The sequence below is a fragment of the Culex quinquefasciatus genome, chromosome 1 (genome assembly GCF_015732765.1).
Source record: "Culex quinquefasciatus strain JHB chromosome 1, VPISU_Cqui_1.0_pri_paternal, whole genome shotgun sequence".
NCBI lineage: Eukaryota > Metazoa > Arthropoda > Insecta > Diptera > Culicidae > Culex > Culex quinquefasciatus.
Window position 1 is genome coordinate 23,913,455 of NC_051861.1, and position 21,569 is coordinate 23,935,023.

The 21,569-nt window shown below is 41.3% G+C and overlaps 1 protein-coding gene across 4 annotated transcripts in view; it reads left to right on the forward strand.

Annotated features, from left to right (window-relative positions):
* Nucleotides 1-21,569, forward strand: part of LOC6039070 (rho GTPase-activating protein 100F) — an 89,116-nt gene that overhangs the window by 36,746 nt on the left and 30,801 nt on the right. The window contains exon 1 of one of the 4 annotated variants that reach the window (XM_038266905.1): nt 4,704-5,253. The exons of the other annotated variants lie outside the window; for them this stretch is intronic. Coding sequence (XP_038122833.1) covers nt 5,203-5,253 — 51 coding nt within the window. The 5' untranslated portion in view covers nt 4,704-5,202. Of the gene's footprint in view, nt 1-4,703; nt 5,254-21,569 lie in introns of those variants that run through there. 4 annotated transcript variants of the gene reach the window in all.

Genomic DNA, 21,569 nt, shown 5'->3' on the forward strand with positions numbered 1-21,569 from the left:
CCCCAGAACGGACGACAAATAGAACAGGGAAGAAGGGGGATGTGGGTCACGCAGCAGACAGAAATTGTGGAATTGTTGTCCCTTTATTCGACCTAGTTGGCGAGCATTTCCGACAAAACCAAACAAGTTACTTGTCAAATGTGACAAATCAATGCAAGATAGGTCCAAAATAGCAACAACTGAGGCAAACTCCACCCCAGAAGTGTCATTACTGGCAGCCCTGAATGCCATCCAAGAGTTGGCCATGGCCTCTCAGCGGTAGTAATACGCAACAAAATTGTGTCGTTCTGTTCAAGTTCTGTTGCCTTCGAAGCCTACGAGTAGGCTATGAAATTTTATGGCAGGGCGAGGAACGACGTGCGGTGGAAAATGGCCAGAATATCGATTAACCTATCGAAAGGTTCTCTGCCTGGCGAGAGACCTGATAGATGTTATTTCTGTGCTCGTTCCGATCAGCGGTTGGCAGTGAATCAATGTTGACTTAGGAATAAACCGAAAAATGATTTTCTGTTGAAAGATAACCTTGTTTTATGATATGAAAAGAAACGAAACGAAAACATAAATCTAATCATGTTCGTTTTATGCTTTTCTTTCATTTCAGGTAAGAGATATTTGGAGACACTGCAGTAAGTTGCATTAATAGAAAAGGGTTATTAATGCATTGCTGGTAGCGACAACACATACCTATTGTTTATTCGGTAAATAGAAATAACTTTTTTTTGCACATTTCGTAGACAAAATACTTACTTTTTTTGTCATTCTGTATTTATATTTCTATTTATAATCACAAAAAAATAACAGTGCCGAAAATTTCAATCAAATATTCATTTGAGTGCTGAAAAATTCAACTTTGTAGTACTTGTATCAGAAAGTAATATTTTGACATATTTTTTTCAAATTTTATTTAATTTAAAAGTGCGTTTCGAAATTGCATAAAATTGTGGTATGCAATTCAAGATTATTGCTATCAAAGAATGAGAGTCGAAGGATATTGCAAATAAAAGATACAACTTTTAATTTAATTGTATTATTTTCATTTTATATATTTGGATAAGCTTCATAGGCAAGTTAAAATATATGTTAATTATCAGTTTTTGTTTTTTACATGATCGACACAATAATCAAAGAATTATAACATCAACATGAACATTGGAAAAAATATAGGTTTCCTTCCAATATCTCTATAATTTCTGGCGGATATAATTTTAATTTACTGCCATCAAAATCTAGCAATTGTTGTCTTCCGACAAACTTTCAACAAGGGGTACGACACTGTGTCATGTTTGTATTCTTTCGAAAAAATAACCCTTGTCAACTGGTGCCGCCACACAGACACCGTCTTACTCCGATTAGCTTGTGGGCCACGACAAAGGACACACTTGCGGTTGCCTCAGGTCCCTTTCTCTCTGTCCCAGTCATCCCGCTTTGTGTTGCCCATGTCGGTCTTAATAAGCTCTCCCCCACTTGTTTGTTGTTTTGCTTTGATGTCCACTTGTGGTTTCCGTCAGACTCCTCTGAGGTTAAACTTTTAAAATCAGCTTGATTATGGAATTTTAATTCCCATTCCAAGTCTAAAGTGTAAAGCCTCTTTAACCCGAAACAGCTATGTGTCAAACAACTGTCAGACGCGCGGCGCGATTAACGATGGGGGGAACGCCACCCTCGGAATTCTTTTTACACGAGCCAAAACGTCACATTTTGGGAAGCCCGTTCGGCCGCAGTAAATGGCCCGAGATACTCGCACATAATTGACTAAAGTATCGACCATAAATCTTGCCCCGTGGCCCACTCCGGAAATCGTTATTAGCCACTTAATCTTTTTTCTTTCGGGAGGGTGGGGTGCCCAACATTTTTAATGACTTTTGTCGTCGTCATCGTTTTGACGTTGGCTTTGTGTCGATAGTGCCAAAGGATGATCATAGTGTGCGATGATGATGATGATGTCAGTGATGATTTCAGCTAAATTTTGCCTCCGTTATGATTATAAATGTTTCCATCGACGCGTACGCTGGGATTCGAAACCAATACTCATTTGCCCTCGTCGAAGTGGGTAAGGGATTCAAAGGTGCTAATCCGGATGTGCGGAGGAGAAGGGAAGAGTTATTTTCCATCTGGTTCTGGTTTAATGAGCACATATTCAGAATTATGGCTGTAGTTGTGAGGCTGGTTTTCTTCTTATCTTGCCTTTTAGAGGTTTTTATTGCTTGTGCTATTATTTCCGAACGAGAGATGATTAAAAGAGCTGAGTGTCATACCCCTTGGGTAAATTTTCTTTCGCAAACAGTTATGTCAGCCATACCAATGAAGGCTAGTTGTAAAAGTGAGGAGATTAATTCATTTATTTATTTCTGATATTGAAAATTATTTCAATTATCTCTTGCCACTTCCGTTTCCCGAAGGGATGAGATGTGGCATTGAATCAAGAGAGAGTAGGGCGGAATTTAAGAGAAATGAGTTTATTATAGCAAAATAATGTAATTGGGTCAATATCAATGTGTAAACAAAGAGTCTATCCAGCTCGTTCCTAATGTAAACATCAACTGACCTGAGCAGGATATGCTTTTGGACACTGGCCCATATAATTGTTTTGGCATTCTTGGCCGGCAAAGCAAATCTGCATTTTTCCATTGTTACAAAATAAAAGATCCACGTTGCAACACACAAAAAGGATTTGCGAAAAATGTCCATTATTAAAAAATGTATTTTTTTTTAGTTTGTTAGATGACTGTAAAGCCCAAAAACACTTTTGTTTGGCCATATGACCATATCACAAGTTAGGGTTGAGTTGAAAATTTGAAAACCTTTTCATTTTTCTTGTTTGCTTTTCTTTCAAAGCTTCTATCAATTTAAAGCAAATTTATAGGGAGTTTCCTGACTTTTCGAAAAAAATATTTTGGAAATTAATAAAATTTCAAATAAATACATAACATATCAAATAAAATCAACTTGACAAAATTAAAAAGGGTAATTCTCAACCGAAATCGGGTAAAGTTGCCCGACCCCTCTTTGATTTTCGTGAAACTTTTTCCTTACAAAGAAAAAAAAAATATGGTAATATTACATCTGGGAAGGGGTACATCTTTTATGTCAGAAAAAAGGTGTTATTTTACCTCTGAAAATGTGTAATTTTACCACTTTTCTGGTGTAATGACACTTTTTCTGTCTAAATTGAGGTAAAATTACATCATAAAAGAGGTAATATTCAACCTTCCAAAATTACAGCTTCCAAATTTACATTATTTTTTCTGTGTAGGGTTATTCTTTTTTTTCGTAAAATCGCGATAACTCTTGATGATTACAACCAAACCACTTGAGTTTACATAACATTACATAATGTTACATTCTGAAAACAACCTTGCAAAGTTAGAAAAAACACGAAATTCTATTTTTTTTTTGTTCTTAGCGAAAAAAATACCCTTCTAGGTTAATGTAGATTTGAAAAGTACATTAAATTTCCCTTAAAATGACATGTTCCAAAAAAAGCAGTTAAGTAATGAAAAATGGTAGATTCTTAAACTTTTTTAATGTTTTTTTTATGGAAAATACGTTTTTATAGAATTTCGAGTATGCCATCAAATCGGGCGTCCAATTTTACATAAAAGTCCCTTTGACACCAAATTTCCATCTTATCACCATTTCAGCATTTCAGGCTGATTGTTTTATTGAAAAACATGCCGAACCACCGTCACGAGATATTTAAAAACGGATCTCGTATTCGTGATCAGTGACAAAGGATACCGCTTAGGACAAAGTTTCACGCAAATCTAAAAGGTTCGGAGCAACTGCTGAGTGAGTTTGCGGAGAATTACCCAAATAACTAATTTAAATTTAAATGAAACTAAATAAGTGTTGAGGGACAACCTTTTATAAGCTTCGATACAATCTCCCAGAAAAAAATCAAAACATACAAACATGGTGGAAGCTATTCCACGTGTCCCAGCACGCTTATCTTTCCCCATTTATCAAACCCGTGTCACCAATTATCCATAACCTTCCCAAACAGGGTAATTTCCATTACCACAGTCACCCAGTCATCGCCACCCTTCCCGACCAACCTTTTCCTCCTCAATTCATTCGGGTCGTCGTCGTCGTCGTCAAACACCCTGAAAATAAGTGCACTCAACTAGTTAGTACTTCCACCGTCCCCCCAACCACGTCTTGCTCTTCTTCGTCGAACACTGTTGCAAGACATTCCCGAAAAATAAAGCTTCTTCCCAGCAGTACATAGCAGACCCACACTCACACGAACATCTCAGCAGGCGGACCGTTCGCTGATTGTAGCCTCCCACCACTACCAGCCCACCGCTGCGGGTGTTAGTGTCGTTGTAGATTTTCATGAACGGCGGCGCTCAAAATCAGCAGCAGAGTTGTAGCGTCCGCCAGAGGTGTGGAGTCTGCGCACCACGCATCAACACCAACAGTGGGTGAGAGGGGCTCACTAACTCACGCAGTGAGTCGGAGCCTCGGATGGTTACTAGATGGGGTGGTACTAGAGTGTGACGTTTTCGTGCAGTAGCCCATGGCAGAAACAGATGCAAGTGAGTTGTGTGAGTCGCGAGTGCTCACCAACTCACCGCTCGCGTGCAGTACCAGAACGCAGTGAGTCAGTGAAGCGTGATTTGTGATAAGAACGGTGAGAGGGATTTTGCTCCTCGACGACGATGAACTTGGGCAGAACGGCCAGCCAGCAGAACTTGTGCTCGGTGGCTCTCACGGAACGGTCGCTTCTGCTCGGAGTCCTTCGCTCGGTCGTCCTTTCGCTGGAGGAAGCGCCATATTTGTGTCCGATCGTCCTCGCGCACAAGGACACCCGTCAAGTTCGTCGAGTTTTGGGAAATTTCAGAATTTTGGGACGGAGCTTTTCCGCGATCAACTTGCCTACTGGATTACCGACCACGAGAGTTCCTTCAACCGATCCTGGAGGTCGAACAGCCTACTGACGTGCGTGAGAGGAGTGCCAAATCGTTCTGAGAAAAAAAAGTGTAAAAAATTCAGTGATGAAAGTGTGAATGATAAGGAATCAATCATTGCTACGAGATTGTAGCGTGCTGAAATGTGACATTTTAAAAGGAAGAATGTAATTTTTTGTGTAGCAAAGCAAAGGGCAGCCTCCTTTTTGTGATAATCTGAAACATATCAAATGTGCACAACACCACCAGTGATTGTTCCAGCGAAAGTTCAGCAGCGTCAATCATTGCTCAAATGTGTGACAGCACAAATTCAGGGTGCTTTTTTATCAGGAGTAGTAACAAGGTGAGAAGGGATTTTATACGATTTGAATTTATTTTCGGAGTGAAAAATCAATTCAATTGTTGAACAATTCCAGAAAAGGCAATGGTTAAGGATCTCTCCAGTGAGCCATATATGAGATTTTTTTTCTTGCTTCCGCTGCTCCCTTCTTTTTATTCATACCCCCCCCCCCCCTACCGTCACGGTTTTCCATCGCCAAGTTTTCCACTGGTGAACGTGTTCCATTAAACTTCCCACCCGCCAGCCACCCACTTTGAAACCAGAGCCAACCACCGTCAGTCCGTTTCTGCCAGCAGTTGCGTTTTTAGTGACAATGCTGCCAGATTTTCGGCAGTTTTTGTTGTGTTCATGTTAAACCTTTTAAAAAATGTTTCAAACGTTTTAAATCTCTAAGCTTAATAAGAATTAAAAATTTATTGAAAGTGATGAAAACAGTGAAACTTAATTTTAAGAATCTACATGAAAAAAAAAGATTTATGCTGCATTTTACACTAGTTCAGTTGTTTTGCAATCGTTAATTTCATAAAATGTAAGTTTCGGAGCAGTTCTCTACGAAATCGAACTTTTTTTTTAATTTTAATTTTTGTATTTTTTAATACGGCTGAAACTTTTACATCATTAGTTTGTCCATATATATTCAAAAATCTGTATATTTGAAGGTATTTTTTGATCGATTTGGTGTCTTCAGCAAAGTTGTAGGACCACACTAAAAAAAATTACACGGTAAAAAAGATTAGGTGATTTTTAATTTAACTTTTGTCACTAAAACTTAATTTGCAAAAACACTTTTTTTATATGTTTTAGGAACATCAAATGCCAACTTTTCAGAAATTTCCAGGTTGTACGAAAAATATTTGAACATGTTATAAATTTTTGAATCAAATCTGATTTTTTCAAAAAATTGAAATATTGGTCGCCAAAATTTTTTAACTTCATTTTCGATGTAATATCAAATTTGCAATCAAAAACTACTTAAGTGAAAAATTAATGCACATGTTTGCCCACTTTAAAAAAATAAATTTGAAAAGCTTTTATTTATATTATATTTTCAAAATTTTCAAATCAAGTCTAACATTTCAAAAGGGCCAAACATTCAATATTACGCCCTCTTGAAATGTTAGTCTAGATTTGAAAACTTTTAGAATATTGTTTTCGAAAAGTTCGGAAAATTTTACGAATGTTTCATATTTTAATCGGACCATTAGTTGCTGAGATATCGACGTTAGAAAATGGTGAGTTGTTTGGGTGAGACTTAGCAAACATAAATTTTCCTGTTTTTAAACCTTTGCACGGCAATATCTCAGCAACTGAAGGTCGTATCAACAAAGTTCGAAAAGCAATATATAGAAAATGTTTTCAACATTTAAAAAATATTTTATTTCAAAAGTGGGCAAACTTTTTGATTGCAAATTTGATTTTACATCGAAAAATTAAGTTAAAAAATTTTGGCGACCAATATTTCGATTTTTTGAAAAAATCAGTATTGATTCAAAATTCATAACTTATTCTAAGATTTTTGCCCATTCTGAAAATTTTTGAAGAGTTTGCATTTGATGTTCCCTAAAACACATAAAAATAAAAAAATGTTTTTGCAAATCAAGGTTTAGTGACAAAAGTTAAATTCAAAATCACAATTTTTACCGTGTATCCATACCTACAACTTTGCCGAAGACAAAAACTCGATCAAAAATTCCTTCAAAAGATACAGATTTTTGAATTTTCATACATCATTTTGTATGGACAGCTGAAAAATTTGTATGGAAATTTATATGGACAAACTAATGATGGAAAATGGCTTTTTGGGCAAACCGAAGGCACCATAAAAGTTTCGTTTTGATTAAAAATACAAAAAAATCGAATGACCAAAATCTGAGAGAATTTCTCTTGACGAAAACAAAAATGTTGCAAAAAAATAAGTTTTTGCGATGCTGTACACAGAACATTTTTTAAAATTCAAAGCACTAAAAAACCCAAACATGCTATAAATGATTCTAAACACAAGGGAAAACGTTTTAAAACTGATTTCAGCTGATTGCACTTCAATTTTCATTGAAATTTCATAGTTCTTTGAAAAAATATTTTTTGTTGCCCCCTGATTTTTCTGGCCGATTTGGAAGGGGGAGGGGGGGGGACGGGATGACAAAAACTTTTAAAAATATGTGTACCAGCTTCAATGAATTTTAATCACTACGTAATTTTATCAATCATAAAATGGTTTAAGTTGATTAAACAACAACTCCATTAATTGGTTGAAAACTGGAGTGAAACTGGGTCCTTTACACTATAATAATAAATGAAAAGCGATTTTTGTAGTGTTTGTAGTCTTTTAAGATGTGAGCTATTAAAAATCACAATAGAAAACATTGCTTTTTAAAGTGTAGAAGTTAGGAGTTAATGTAACAATTTGCAAAATGATGATTGTTTTAACTTCAGTTGTACATTTATCTAATTTTACTTTTTTGCAAGGTCTTGATAAAACTTTTTTATTTGGTGTCCGTTTGTATTGCATTTTGTCTTTTGCAAGCATTAACATAACCCACACTTTTTACCCTCAGCAAACGTCAAATAGATACAAACTTCTGCCGGATCTTTTCCGGAAGATATCCGGATTTTGTATGGTTTGACGCTTAATGAGGGTGCCGAAAATAAACAAATCACTTCATGCATCAACCAGTAGAGCGGATTCGTTTATACGAATTTCACAACTCCGAATGTTCGCTCAAAAATATAATTTAGGGAGCGTTCTTTTATTACGTATCGCAAAATTTGGGATTTTTGATCCCACCACCCTCCCCCCTCGTAACAAATCGTAATAGATAAGCGATCCCCCCCTACTCCCCTGTAACGCGTAACACAAAGTCTATTTGCAAATTTTCATAAGTGCGTTATTTGCGTTACGAAACATAATTTTCATCATCACCCCTCCCCATCCCCTTTTGATAACAGATGCCGACACCGCCCCCTAACTGCGTTACGTAATAAAATAACGCTCCCTTACTTTTTGATTTCATGCTTTTGACAGGCCAGTCTTTCCAATTAGCGAATTCGGATTCGCTGATTCTAAGGCAGTTCCATTTGAATTCTCAAAAACCAAAACAGTGTCCAAAAGTATTAATAAATTTTTAGGAATAAGATGTGTTACCTCTAATTTAGTTTTTATCCAAATATATGCTTCTTTAAAAAAAGTTAAAAGACAACAGACAAAAACAGACAAAAAACATCCAAAAAGCAAAAACTGAAAATTTGGTTTATTGGACCTTTTCAAAAAACTTTACTTGATCAACCTTTAGGTGGTTGGTGCCTTCCTCGCATTTTTTTATCAAAATATCTGAGATACGGCCTCAAATAAAGTTTATTAAAACATTAAAGTACTTATAACTTTTGATAGGGTTGTCAGATCTTCAATCCTTTGGGCTTGTTGGAAAGGTCTTTTGATTACCTATCCAACGATGGGTCGCATGATAGATCCGGACAACTTTTTCAACATAATATCTGAGATCCAGCCTCAAAAAAGTGTATAAATAACACTTAAGTGCTCATAACTATTGATGGGGTTGTCAAATCGTTAATCTTTTTAAAGCGTTGGAAAGGTCTTTTAAATACCTTTCTAAAAAGCATGGTGGATTTTCTTACAAAAACCACCCTTTTTGCAATCTTCGGAAGTTTAGCTTAAATTGTTTTTTTAGCATAACTTTTGAAGTACTTCTCTAAACTTCATAATATTAACTAGGGTCTTGTGGGACCCCAAGACGAATCGAATGAGACCAAAACGGTCCAAATCGGTTCAGCCAGTCCGGAGATAATCGTGTGCATATTTTTCGGTGCACGGACTCACATCCAGACACACGCACAGACATTTGTTCAGAATTTGATTCTAAGTCGATAGGTATACGTGAAGGTGGGTCTACGAGGTCGAGTAAAGAAGTTCATTTTTTGAGTGATTTTATAGCCTTTTCTCATTGAGGTGAGGAAGGCAATAACTCCAGATTAAAATATCGATTGCTGGCACCACTTCCATCCAGCACCAACTGACTCATACTTACTGTAGGGGGGGAAGGGCTGCTCCCTCGGTCCTTTTTCCTGCCCATCGACATCCTTCTGTATTATTAATACATTTTTCCCATCGGAACGAGAAGGACTCGTCGTTCGCCGCCGTTCAGAGCCCGATCCAACTGCTATAACCAGGCGACCCCTCCGCTGCTGAGAACTGTGTCAGTAGTAACGCACACCAATACACACGCACACACTCACGTGTGAGCATGTATTGCACTTGAAACACACGTGACAGCAATCAGAAGGGAAAACTCACCCCTCTCTCCACTCTCTTTGTTTGGCGGTGTGAGTGAGTTGTAGGGGGGCGGGATGTTTCTCTCTCCAACTCACACACGCACACAAGGCAAAGGCTGCTGCTCACTACTCACCACCACAGAGCACAAGCGAAAAGTTTTCATTCAAGAGCGTTTCGGCCTACTACGACGACGATTGCGTGTTCGGAAGTTTGTCAGTGTGTGCCAGGTGAAAAACACGACGACGATGACGGCTCACCTGCACACAGGACAGGCAGCAGTGACGGGCTAGGAAGTAAGCAATAGTAGGCCCGGCGCACGTCAGGTCATGGCAGGCTGGGACCACTGGACTGGTGGTTGGAACAAGAGGGATGGAAGGAAGGAAGCCGCGGTCTGATTGAATCGATGATTGTGAACTGTTCCGCTGGGCTGTTGGGAATGGTCATGCAAAAAGAGGAAGGGGGAGTGGGTGGTGTAGCGGGTTTCACGGTCAGCAGTTTTTCCATTCACTCCCCTCTGTGTGATGACTCGGTTTATGTTCCGATAGTGTAGGGGGGAGGGGAGAGTTGCAACCTGGAGAGTGACATACAGGCTGAAGTTTTTCATCGAATTATCCAACTTAGGTTGATTGTGGTTCAAGTACTTGGACAGTTTGATTGTGAGCTGGAGAAAAGCTGATAAAATACAAGTAGGGCAAGCCCTTCCAAACAGCAAAAATGTAGATGATACTACGTACATGGATTTGCTGCTTGCCTTAGTTTTATTTTATGTGGGTAATTCTATACCAACTCACACGAAATCGGGAAAAGTTGCCCCGAACCCTCTTCAATTTGCGTGAAACTTTGTCCTAAGGGGTAACTTTTGTCCCTGATCACGAATTCGAGGAAAAAGACGCCCGATTTGATGGCGTACTCAGAATTCCGAAAAAACGTATTTTTCATCGAAAAAAAAAACACTAAAAAAGTTTTAAAAATTCTCCCATTTTCCGTTACTTGACTGCAAAAGTTTTTGGAACATGTCATTTTATGGGAAATTTAATGTACTTTTTGAATCTACATTGACCCAGAAGGGTCATTTTTTCATTTAGAACAAAATTTTTCATTTTAAAATTTCGTGTTTTTTCTAACTTTGCAGGGTTATTTTTTACAGTGTAACAATGTTCTACAAAGTTGTAGAGCAGACAATTACAAAAAAAATATATAGACATAAGGGGTTTGCTTATAAACATCACGAGTTATCGCGATTTTAGGAAAAAAAAAGTTTTGAAAAAGTAACTTTTTGCGATTCTCTTTGTTTCGTCGTCCGTGTCTGTCGCTGGTGACCATGAACGGCCATGATCAACGACGACCAACTTATTCAAAACTTTTTTCGTAAAATCGCAATAACTCGTGATGTTTACTAGCAAACCCTTAGGGACCATCCATAAACCACGTGGACACTTTTTTGGAATCTTTTACCCCCTTCGTGGACAATTGTCCATACAATTTTTGTATGGATCGTGGACAATCGCCATACCCCCTTAAGTGTCCACGTGGATGGTCCCTTATGTCTATATATTAATTTTTTGTAATTGTCTGCTCTACAACTTTGTAGAACATTGTTACACTCTAAAAAATAACCCTGCAAAGTTAGAAAAAACACGAAACTTTAAAATGAAAAATTTTGTTCTAAGTGAAAAAATGATCCTTCTGGGTCAATGTAGATTCGAAAGGTACATTGAATTTCCCATAAAATGACATGTTCCAAATTTTTTTACAGTTGAGTATCGGAAAATGGGAGAATTTTTGAAACTTTTTTAGTGTTTTTTTTCGATGAAAAATACGTTTTTCGGAATTCTGAGTACGCCATCAAATCGGGCGTCTAATTTTACAGAAAAGTCCCTTTGACACCAAATTTCTATCTCATCACCGTTTCAGGCTGCAAATTATTGAAAAACACCTCTTTTTTCGCATGTTCAAAAATGGAAGGGGTCGTACCTCCCCTCCGTCACGGGATATCAGAAAACGGACCTCGGATTCGTGATCAGGGACAAAAGTTACTCCTTAGGACAAAGTTTCACGCAAATCGAAGGGGGGTCGGGGCAACTGCCGTGTGAGTTGGCGGAGAATTACCCATGTATTGCTTATTGCGAGATAAAATCATGGTTCTACTTCGCTTCGACAGACAGGAGGTTATGGCCGCCGAACTACCGCAGTGTAACAATCAGCAAGTTGAACTGAAATTCAGCTTTGATTTGCCTGTCAACCTGGTTTGTTTTGAATATTTTCCAAAAAGTCAGCTGAAAACTCAAGGCAACCTTTGACAACAGGCAAAAAAAAATGTTCTGCGGCTGTCATGCGGCCATTCTCCTGCGGTCGTATCAGCGCGCGCGAACTCTAATTATCGACGCCCGCGATAATATTAAACCGAATCACTAAATATAACCAATAAAACTACATATAAACATTCATTAAAACCAAAACATATAGGATTGATCTCCGAAAAAATGTTTTGGCTGAAAATTTCCAAAGTTACTTATTCATGCATACAGAATAGAACCAGAAGAGAGATTTTCCAAAATTTTAAATTTTCTTGTCAACCTAATGTACAGTCACCCCACATATTCGGAATACTTTACAGATCGGCCAATGTTCAAAATATCATATAAAATCGATAATTGAACATAATAATTTTCTTTTGCTTTCATGTGAAAGCTTTTCTTGTGACCTTTCTGTTGATGTATCGATCGACTGTAATTTTTTACGTTTTATATCAAGTTTAGAACGAAAAACTTCGACCCTTGAAATCCAAGAGTACATTTTTTAACAAACTAATGACTTCACGCACTGGAACCAATGAAAATCAAGCTTATTAATATTTTATACAATACAGAAAAAACTCATGGTAATATTATATCTGAAAAGGGTACATCTTTTATGTCAGAAAAAATGTGAAATTTTACCTCTGAAAATATGTAATTTTACCACTATTCTGGTGTAATGTCGCATTTTCAGTCTAAATTGAGGTAAAATTACATCATAAAAGAGGTAATATTCAACCTTCCAAAATTACAGCTTCCAAATTTACACTTTTTTTTGCTGTGAAGATCTAATATTTTGCTATGGATAAAAAAGTCTTGAAATGCATTTTTATTGTTGTATAAAACGTTACTTAATCCACTTTATGTTGGTTGATGCATTCCTCACAATAACATAGTTTTATTTTTGGTAAAATAAAAATTTTCATACTGAACATAATAGGGCTAACAGATTTTCAATCTTATAGTATGAAAGGTCTTTTAATTATCCAACAAACGATGGATCGCATTATCGATCTGGATATTGCTTTTATCGAAATATCTGTGATCCGATCTCCACAAAGTGTATAAATAACTTTTAAGTGCTAATAACTTTCGAAATAGTTATCAAATCTTCGATGCTCTAGGCTCATTAGAAAGGTCGTTATGGGACACCAAGACGGATTGAATGAGACCAAAATGATTAAAATCGGTTCAGCCAGTACTGAGATAACTGATTGGGAATTTGTCGGTGCACACATCCACATCAAAACACACACTGCCATTTGTTCAGTTTTTGATTCTGAGTCGATATGTATACGTGAAGGTGGGTCTAGGAGCTCGTACTAAGAAGTTCATTTTTCGGGTGATTTTACTTCTAATGAGCATACACCCAGAACTGGGCATCGGCATACGAGAGGATAAAGAGCACGATTCGGTAGTAAAATGGTACTGTGTGCGGACTGAGAGGATAAATCCCGAAATTACCGAGAGTACTTTACTCATGGTTCATTTTCCAAAAAAGTTCATCTATCAAAAAAAAAGTACCGGTACCGAGACTCGAACCCAAGACCTTCGGCATATTGAACCGTGCCTTTGCCGTATGGGCCACCATGGTTCGGTGACTTAGTGGCGGTCGTTTGTCCATATAAGCCACTCATAGGATGAACTGTTCCAATGAACGAATGAACACGCGAGAGGACTATACTCTCGCAATATAGCACTTTCCTCACGTTTCTTTTCGTGAGGACTATCCCCTCGTTCTTTAACTTTGGGTGTAGCATAGCATAGCGATTGTCCAAATAAAGGTCCTCAAAACAGTACACCCAGAACTGGGCATCAGCATACGAGAGGATAAAGAGCACGATTCGGTAGTAAAGGGTACTGTGTGCGGACGGAGAGGATAATTCCCGAAATTACCGAGAGTACTTTACTCATGGTTCATTTTCCAAAAAGTTCATCTATCAAAAAAAAAAAAGTACACCCAAAGTTAAAGAACGAGGGGATAGTCCTCACGAAAAAAACGTGAGGAAAGTGCTATATGCGAGTATAGTCCTCTCGCGTGTTCATTCGTTCATTGGAACAGTTCATCCTATGAGTGGCTTATATGGACAAACGACCGCCACTAAGTCACCGAACCATGGTGGCCCATACGGCAAAGGCACGGTTCAATATGCCGAAGGTCTTGGGTTCGAGTCTCGGTACCGGTACTTTTTTGATAGATTTTTTGGAAAATGAACCATGAGTAGCTCTCGGTAATTTCGGGATTTCTCTCAGTCCGCACACAGTACCATTTACTACCGAATCGTGCTCTTTATCCTCTCGTATGCCGATGCCCAGTTCTGGGTGTACCGGTACCGAGACTCAAACCCAAGACCTTCGGCATATAGAACCGTGCCTCTGCCGTATGGGCCACCATGGTTCGGTGATTAAGTGGCGGTCGTTTGTCCATATAAGCCACTCATAGGATGAACTGTTCCAATGAACGAATGAACACGCGAGAGGACTATACTCTCGCAATATAGCACTTTCCTCACGTTTCTTTTCGTGAGGACTATCCCCTCGTTCTTTAACTTTGGGTGTAGGGTTGACAGAAAAGATGCATTTGGCATGCTATTGGCAAATTATCACAAAAGTGTTCCGAATATGTGCGATGACTGTACCCACGTTACTGAGAATTTCCACGTTAGGTTTTTTTTTTTCAACCAATCTGTATTACTGAATGAATAGTTTTAGCTCAAAAAATAAAATAAAACCTTTTCAGCCAATAAACGCAGAGGCACTCCAACTGTTACCACCCGCTATTAAACGATTTTCCGATTTCCAAGTGCGTCCATTTCGATTCTGAAAAGGGTTCGATTACTCGTCAATTCACCCCCCCAAATTCTCTCCCCTTTCGCATCCCCAAGAAAAGCTTCCGCGAGTCCGGAAACGAAAGCCATTTTCCCAGTGTAACCCACCACCCTAAAAGTTCGATGAGCATGGTGCAGCGATTTTATTTTGCCGGCGGTGGTTTGCCATCTGGTCTGCTGACTGAGTGACTGGGGGAGGGGGTGGTTCCAGAATGGAATATGATTGCCACTCCAAGTGTGTTTGCGTAATGGAATTTCAATGGATAATTGCTGCCACTCCTCGAGTGGTTTGCCCCAGCACTCTGCACCGCTCTTTCGGGTTGGAGTGGAGGTCCTCCACTCATTCGGAAGAATTTGATGAGAATGAAATCAGGTCCCACCAAAAGTTCGATTAACCGACGTAATCCGTGTCAGTGAGCCGCGAAGTTCGTTCAATCCGCGTGTGAACCAGTGCTCGATACGTGAACAGTGAAAAACCGGCGTTTTAATTGCCGCGATCGAGGCAAATTAGGAAATTAATTTCGCCAAAATCTCGGTTTCGCGCGGGCAGCAGAATTAAGACAAAAGAAGCGTGAAGGCATCGTCGTCGTCGTCAACGCTGTTTTCGTGTATTGTGTTGTGCTGTGTGCAGGAACGTGTACTGCAAACACGACAAAGCGAGGCCGGTGTCGTCGTCGTCGTCTGTGATGCGGGAACTGTGTGTGAAGAGAAAGCGCAAAGAAGTGCACAGTGGGTCCAATCGGAACCGGCGGTGGTAAAAAAGTGAAAAAGTTTAGCTAAAAAAAAAATAAATAAAATAACAAAAGAAGTAAGCGGAAGAGTCCACCGTACCACGTACGCGCCAAAGCACCCCTTCTCCACCAAGCGTCTGTTCCCCAGGTTAGGGGCGGCCTGGAATTGTGGGTTGTTGATCCCATTCTCGCCACGTGAGCGTCTGTTCCCCACGTTAGGGGCGGCTCACCAAAGCGGTAAGTGTTGCCAACGACCCCCTTTCGAGCGTCTGTTCCCCAGGTTAGGGCGGCCCGAAAACCCGGTGTTCAGCCTCCTCCCCCTCATGAGCGTCTGTTCCCCATGTTAGGGGCGGCTCATTGCAGGTTATAGTTGGCTGACCCCCGAGCGTCTGTTCCCCAGGTTAGGGGCGGCTCGAAACAGCGTCTGTACCCCAGGTTAGGGGCGGCTGAGTGAAAGTCCTTGTGTCGGCGTGGGACTCTAAACAGTACCGGCACGATGGTCCTCCGGCGAGACAGGGGGTTGGTGCAGGCCACACGAACCCGCCGTAAAACACCAGTGCAGGAAGCACGATGCGAGCCGACCAATCGGCACGGAACTGGACATCTTACGAGGTCCCACGATTGGCTCGGGACGTGGAATTGCAGGTCTCTCAGATTTGACGGGAGTATCCGCATACTCTCCGACATATTGAGGGTCCGCAAGTTCAGCATCGTAGCGTTGCAGGAGGTTTGCTGGATAGGCGCGGAAGAGGTACGAGAGTACAAAAGATTGGGTTGCAGAATCTACCAGAGCCGCGGCAAGAAAAAGAGGCTCGGGACAGCCTTTATAGTGTTGGTGAAATGCTCGATCGTGTGATTGGGTGGACCCCGATCACCGACCGAATGTGCGTGTTGAGGGTTAAGGGCCGTTTCTTCAACATCAGCATCATAAACGTGCACAGCCCGCACTCAGGAAGCGAAGATGACGAGAAGGACGCATTTTACGAGCAGCTGAACTGGACGTACAACAGCTGCCAAACACGACGTCAAAATCGTCATCGGAGATTTTAACGCTCAGGTTGGCCAGGAGGAATTCAGACCGGTGATAGGAAAGTTCAGCGCCCACGTACGCACGAACGAAAACGGCCTGCGACTGATCGACTTCGCCACCTCCAAAAATATGGCCGTACGAAGTACCTGCTTCCAGCATAACCTCCGAGATAAGTACACCTGGAGATCGCCACAAGGAACGGAATCGCAAATCGACCACGTCGTAATCGACGGTAGACACTTCTCCGACATCATCGACGTCAGGACCTATCGCGGCGCCAACGTCGACTCGGACCACTATCTGGTGATGGTGAAAATGCGCCAACGACTTTCCCTGGCGAAAAGCGTTCGGTACCGCCGCCCTCCGCGGCTGGATCTGGAGCGGCTTAAGCATAAGCATAAGCATAAGCATAAGCATAGGTGCCCACCCGCAGTTGCTACTCCGTTTTTGACCAGGACCTCCAGAAGTTACATCCACGAGCCGTGGAAGATGAGTGGGTGCTATCTTTCCTCGCTTCGCAACTTCTCAAAGGCCCCTATCATGCTGATCAATACCGGCGCCGGCCACGACCAGTGGTAGAGTCACGGGGAAGTGGATGGGAATGTTAGTCCGATACTTGAGTGATAGAGACCGCCCAATCGACTGCTTCTCCGACAAAGTATCACATGAGTTTTGAGGGGGTTAGTAGATGGGTATGAGGTCAGGATTCACGAGTGGCAGTGATGTGACCATGAGCATTTTGTTTATTGGTTGAAAATTTTAAATCTTAGGCAGCCGGCTGCGGAAAGATAAATAATTGATTATTTAAAAAAGCTTTTTAATCGAACGCGTGCCAACCGAGCAGTAGTGCTATGGGCTGGACTTATCAGTATATTTTTACTGTTTGTACAATTTAGATTACGCGAGCAAATTTCAAAATTAATAAATAAAAGACACTTTACTCTTCATAAAATCGGTAGTTTGATGAGTTAATAAATTGTTACGATCAACGAATATAAACGAAAAGAAAACAGGACACCACGTAACCGATTGTAATGAAATTAAAACAATACCTTAAACGAACTTAACCGGCGGCGTGCCTTCCTATCAACGATGATAAAAGAAGGACTTATAAATTTAAAATATAAAAAGACTCCAAAAAATACGTTGCATAGTAACCGCGAAGTCCCGCTACTCACAATCGAATCCGAAAGATAGCTATCTAGAATTTTAAATATAGTATTAATTCGACCGCGATCCTCCAGAAATTCTTCGTCGGCGTGCCTTCCGATCAACGGTGATGTAAGAAGGGCTTTATTCATTAAAATGATTTTATATCATAAGCCTTAAAACATATTCGTCGGCGTGCCTTCCGATCATCGATGATATAGAAAGGACTTAATCCAGCAATACGACTTGCTTGTCTCGAAAAAAAAAAGAATTCGGATCGTTTCTATCGAAAACTATGTAAAGAGGACAAAAATAAACTCATTGGCCAACGAACGCGCGAACTAAAAATAAAGAAAAAAGAAGAAGAAGAAGACCAATCACCCCATGCACACAAACAACGACACAAAAGAGATGAAAACAACACGAATCAGAAGAAATCCAATCACCCCATGTACACAAATAGCGACACAAAAGAGATGGAAAATAACACGAAAAAACAGGACTGCGCGTCCACACAGGCACCGCACTACTGATGCCATTATTTAATTATAATGACCAATCACCCCATGCACTCGAACAGCGACATAAAAGAGACGGAAAATAACACGAAAAACAGGACTGAGCGTCCACACAGGCACCGCACTACTGATGCCATTATTTAATTATAATGACCAATCACCCCATGCACTCGAACAGCGACATAAAAGAGACGGAAAATAACACGAAAAACAGGACTGAGCGTCCACACAGGCACTGCACTACTGATGCCATTATTTAATTATAATGACCAATCACCCCATGCACTCGAACAGCGACATAAAAGAGACGGAAAATAACACGAAAAAACAGGACTGAGCGTCCACACAGGCACCGCACTACTGATGCCATTATTTAATTATAATGACCAATCACCCCATGCACTCGAACAGCGACATAAAAGAGACGGAAAATAACACGAAAAAACAGGACTGCGCGTCCACACAGGCACCGCACTACTGATCCTGGATCTGGAGCGGCTTAAGTTACCGGAAGTCGCATCCCGGTACGCGCATTCGCTGGAGGCTGCGTTGCCAGGGGAGGGTGAGCTGTTGGAAGCTCCCCTCGAGGACTGCTGGAGGAGCGTCAAGGCAGCCATCACCAACGCAGCGGAAAGCACCATCGGATTTGTGGAACGAGGACGACGGAACGATTGGTTCGACGAGGAGTGTCGAGCGATTTTGGAGGAGAAGAATGCAGCACGGAGGGCAATGCTGCAGTATAATCTCCGTGGTTACGAAGAGGCGTATGGACAGAAGCGAAGGCAGCAGCACCAGCTCTTCCGGGAGAAAGTGCGCCACCACGAAGAGTTGGAATTCGAGGACATGGAGCAGCTGCATCGCTCAAACGAGACGCGCAAGTTCTACAAAACTCAACGGATCCCGCCAAGGCTTCACGCCGCGAGTCGAAATGTGCCGGGATAAAGATGGAGTGATATTGACGGACGAGCGCGAGGTGATTGACAGGTGGAAGCAACACTTCGATGAACACCTGAATGGCACAGAAGCAGAGGCAGGGGTTCAAGACGGCAGAAGAGAGGACTACATCGGTGCAGCAGGAGAAGGTGTGGAGCCAGTTCCCACGCTGAGGGAAGTTAAGGATGCCATCAAGAAGCTGAAGAACAACAAAGCGGCTGGGAAGGATGGTATCGGTGCAGAACTCATCAAGATGGGCCCGGAGAAGCTGGTGTTCTGTTTGCACAGTCTGATAGTCAGGATCTGGGAGTCAGAACAGCTACCGGAGGAGTGGAAAGAAGGAGTGATATGCCCGATCTACAAAAAGGGGGACAAGTTAGATTGTGAGAACTACCGTGCCATCACAATACTCAACGCGGCCTACAAAGTGTTCTCCCAGATCCTCTTCAGCCGTCTATCGCCGATAGCAGAGGATTTTGTTGGAAGCTATCAAGCCGGATTCGTCGTGGGGAGATCGACGACCGACCAAATCTTCACTGTGCGACAAATCCTCCAAAAGTGTCGCGAGTACCAAGTCCCCACGCACCACCTATTCTTCAAAGCCGCGTACGACTCAGTCGATCGCGAAGAGCTATGGAAAATAATGGACGAAAACGGCTTTCCCGGGAAGCTGATAAGACTGACCAGAATGACGATGGATGGTGCTAGGTGTTGTGTGAAGATATCGGGTGCGGAATCGGACTCGTTTCCTTCACTGGGGCTTCGGCAAGGCGATGGGATTTCTTGCCTCTGTTTCAATGTGGTACTGGAAGGTGTTATGAGACGAGCGGGCTTCAATATGCGGGGCACGATCTTCAGCAAGTCCAACCAATTCATCTGCTACGCCGACGATATGGACATTGTTGGCAGAACGCTCAAGGCGGTTGCTGATGCGTACACCGGCTTGAAGCGGGAAGCAGAAAAGGTTGGGCTAAGGGTGAATGTGGCGAAGACAAAGTACCTGCTGGCAGGAGGAACCGAGTCCCTTAGGGCTCGCATTGGACCGTGCGTTACGATCGACGGCGACGAATTCGAGGTGGTAGAGGAGTTTGTATACCTCGGATCGTTGGTGACGTCGGACAACAGCTGCAGCAGGGAAATTCGGAGACGCATCATCGCTGGAAGTCGTGCCTATTTCGGTCTCCACAAGAGCCTAAGGTCCCGGAAATTCTCCCTACATACGAAGTGTTCCATCTACAAGTCGCTGATAAGACCGGTCGTCCTCTACGGGCACGAGACGTGGACAATGCTCGAGGAGGATCTACGAGCGCTAAGCGTATTCGAACGTCGAGTGCTCAGGACCATCTTCGGCGGCGTATTTGGGAACGACGGATGGCGGCGGAGAATGAACCACGAGCTTGCGCAGCTCTACAACGAACCAAGCATCCGGAAGGTCGCGAAGGCTGGACGGTTGCAGTGGGCGGGTCATGTTGCTAGGATGCCGGAGCGACCCGAGCAATTGAGCCAGCGGAACCAGAGGATCAACCCTGCGAAGTTGGTGTTTGTGTCGGAGCCGGTAGGAACAAGACGTAGGGGGGTGCAACGCGCGAGGTGGGTGGACCAAGTGGAGAACGATTTGGAGAGAGTGGGTGCCCCGCAAAACTGGAGACAAGCAGCCATGGACCGAGCTTGTTGGCGGAGAATCGTGCAGCAGGCCAAGCTAATGGTGTAGCGCCAACAAAAGTAAAAAGTAAAGTAAAGAAATTTTTGCTTCTGCCATCTCTAGAGAGGGGAAAGGGGTTTGTTTGTGCCCCTTGCAAACTATAATGGTTGTATAAATAAAGGATATTTAAATGCCTTCCGATGAACGCATTTGATGCGTTGGTTGATAAGATTTAATCTTTTTGTTTAGATTTTTATTTGATGCATAAATGGCAGGGAAATCTTTTGGAGTGAAGTTTCAATTAAACAAAAACCTTACTGAATCCTTCTGTAGCTGGTATAATGCAGCATAATGTATTAGCCCTCGTAAAGTTTGTTCAAGTAATGATCAAAAACTGAATAAATATTTGTGCAAGGTTTTTCAAACCATTGATGAACTGCTTATAATCACTGCTTATAAATCTTTTGCATGTTGGACCACCCCCTCAAGCACAAACATGAAATTTAAGAAAAAAAATTCTTTCTTTTTCAAAAACTTATTTCTATTCCTTAAGAATTCTCATAAACGTAACCTAACTTTTTCTACACAGAAAAAAAAAATCAATTCTCATTATCGTGAATTAATTTCACGAATGTGTGAACCACGAAGGAATTTATTCATGAATATGGTGCATTTGCACCATAAACGTGAATATATTCCTTCGTGGTTCTCGCATTCGTGACTTTAATTCACGATTTCGAGAATTGAATTGAATTGTTTTTGTTCAACAAATTTAAAATTTCTATTGTACACATTTTTTAGCTGTTTTGGGCTGTTCACAAGACAACTTCTCTGTTGATCTGTCTATTTTAAGAGGCTTGTTTTGGGCATTCTTTTGCTATTTCACTATAAAAAGTTGCTCTT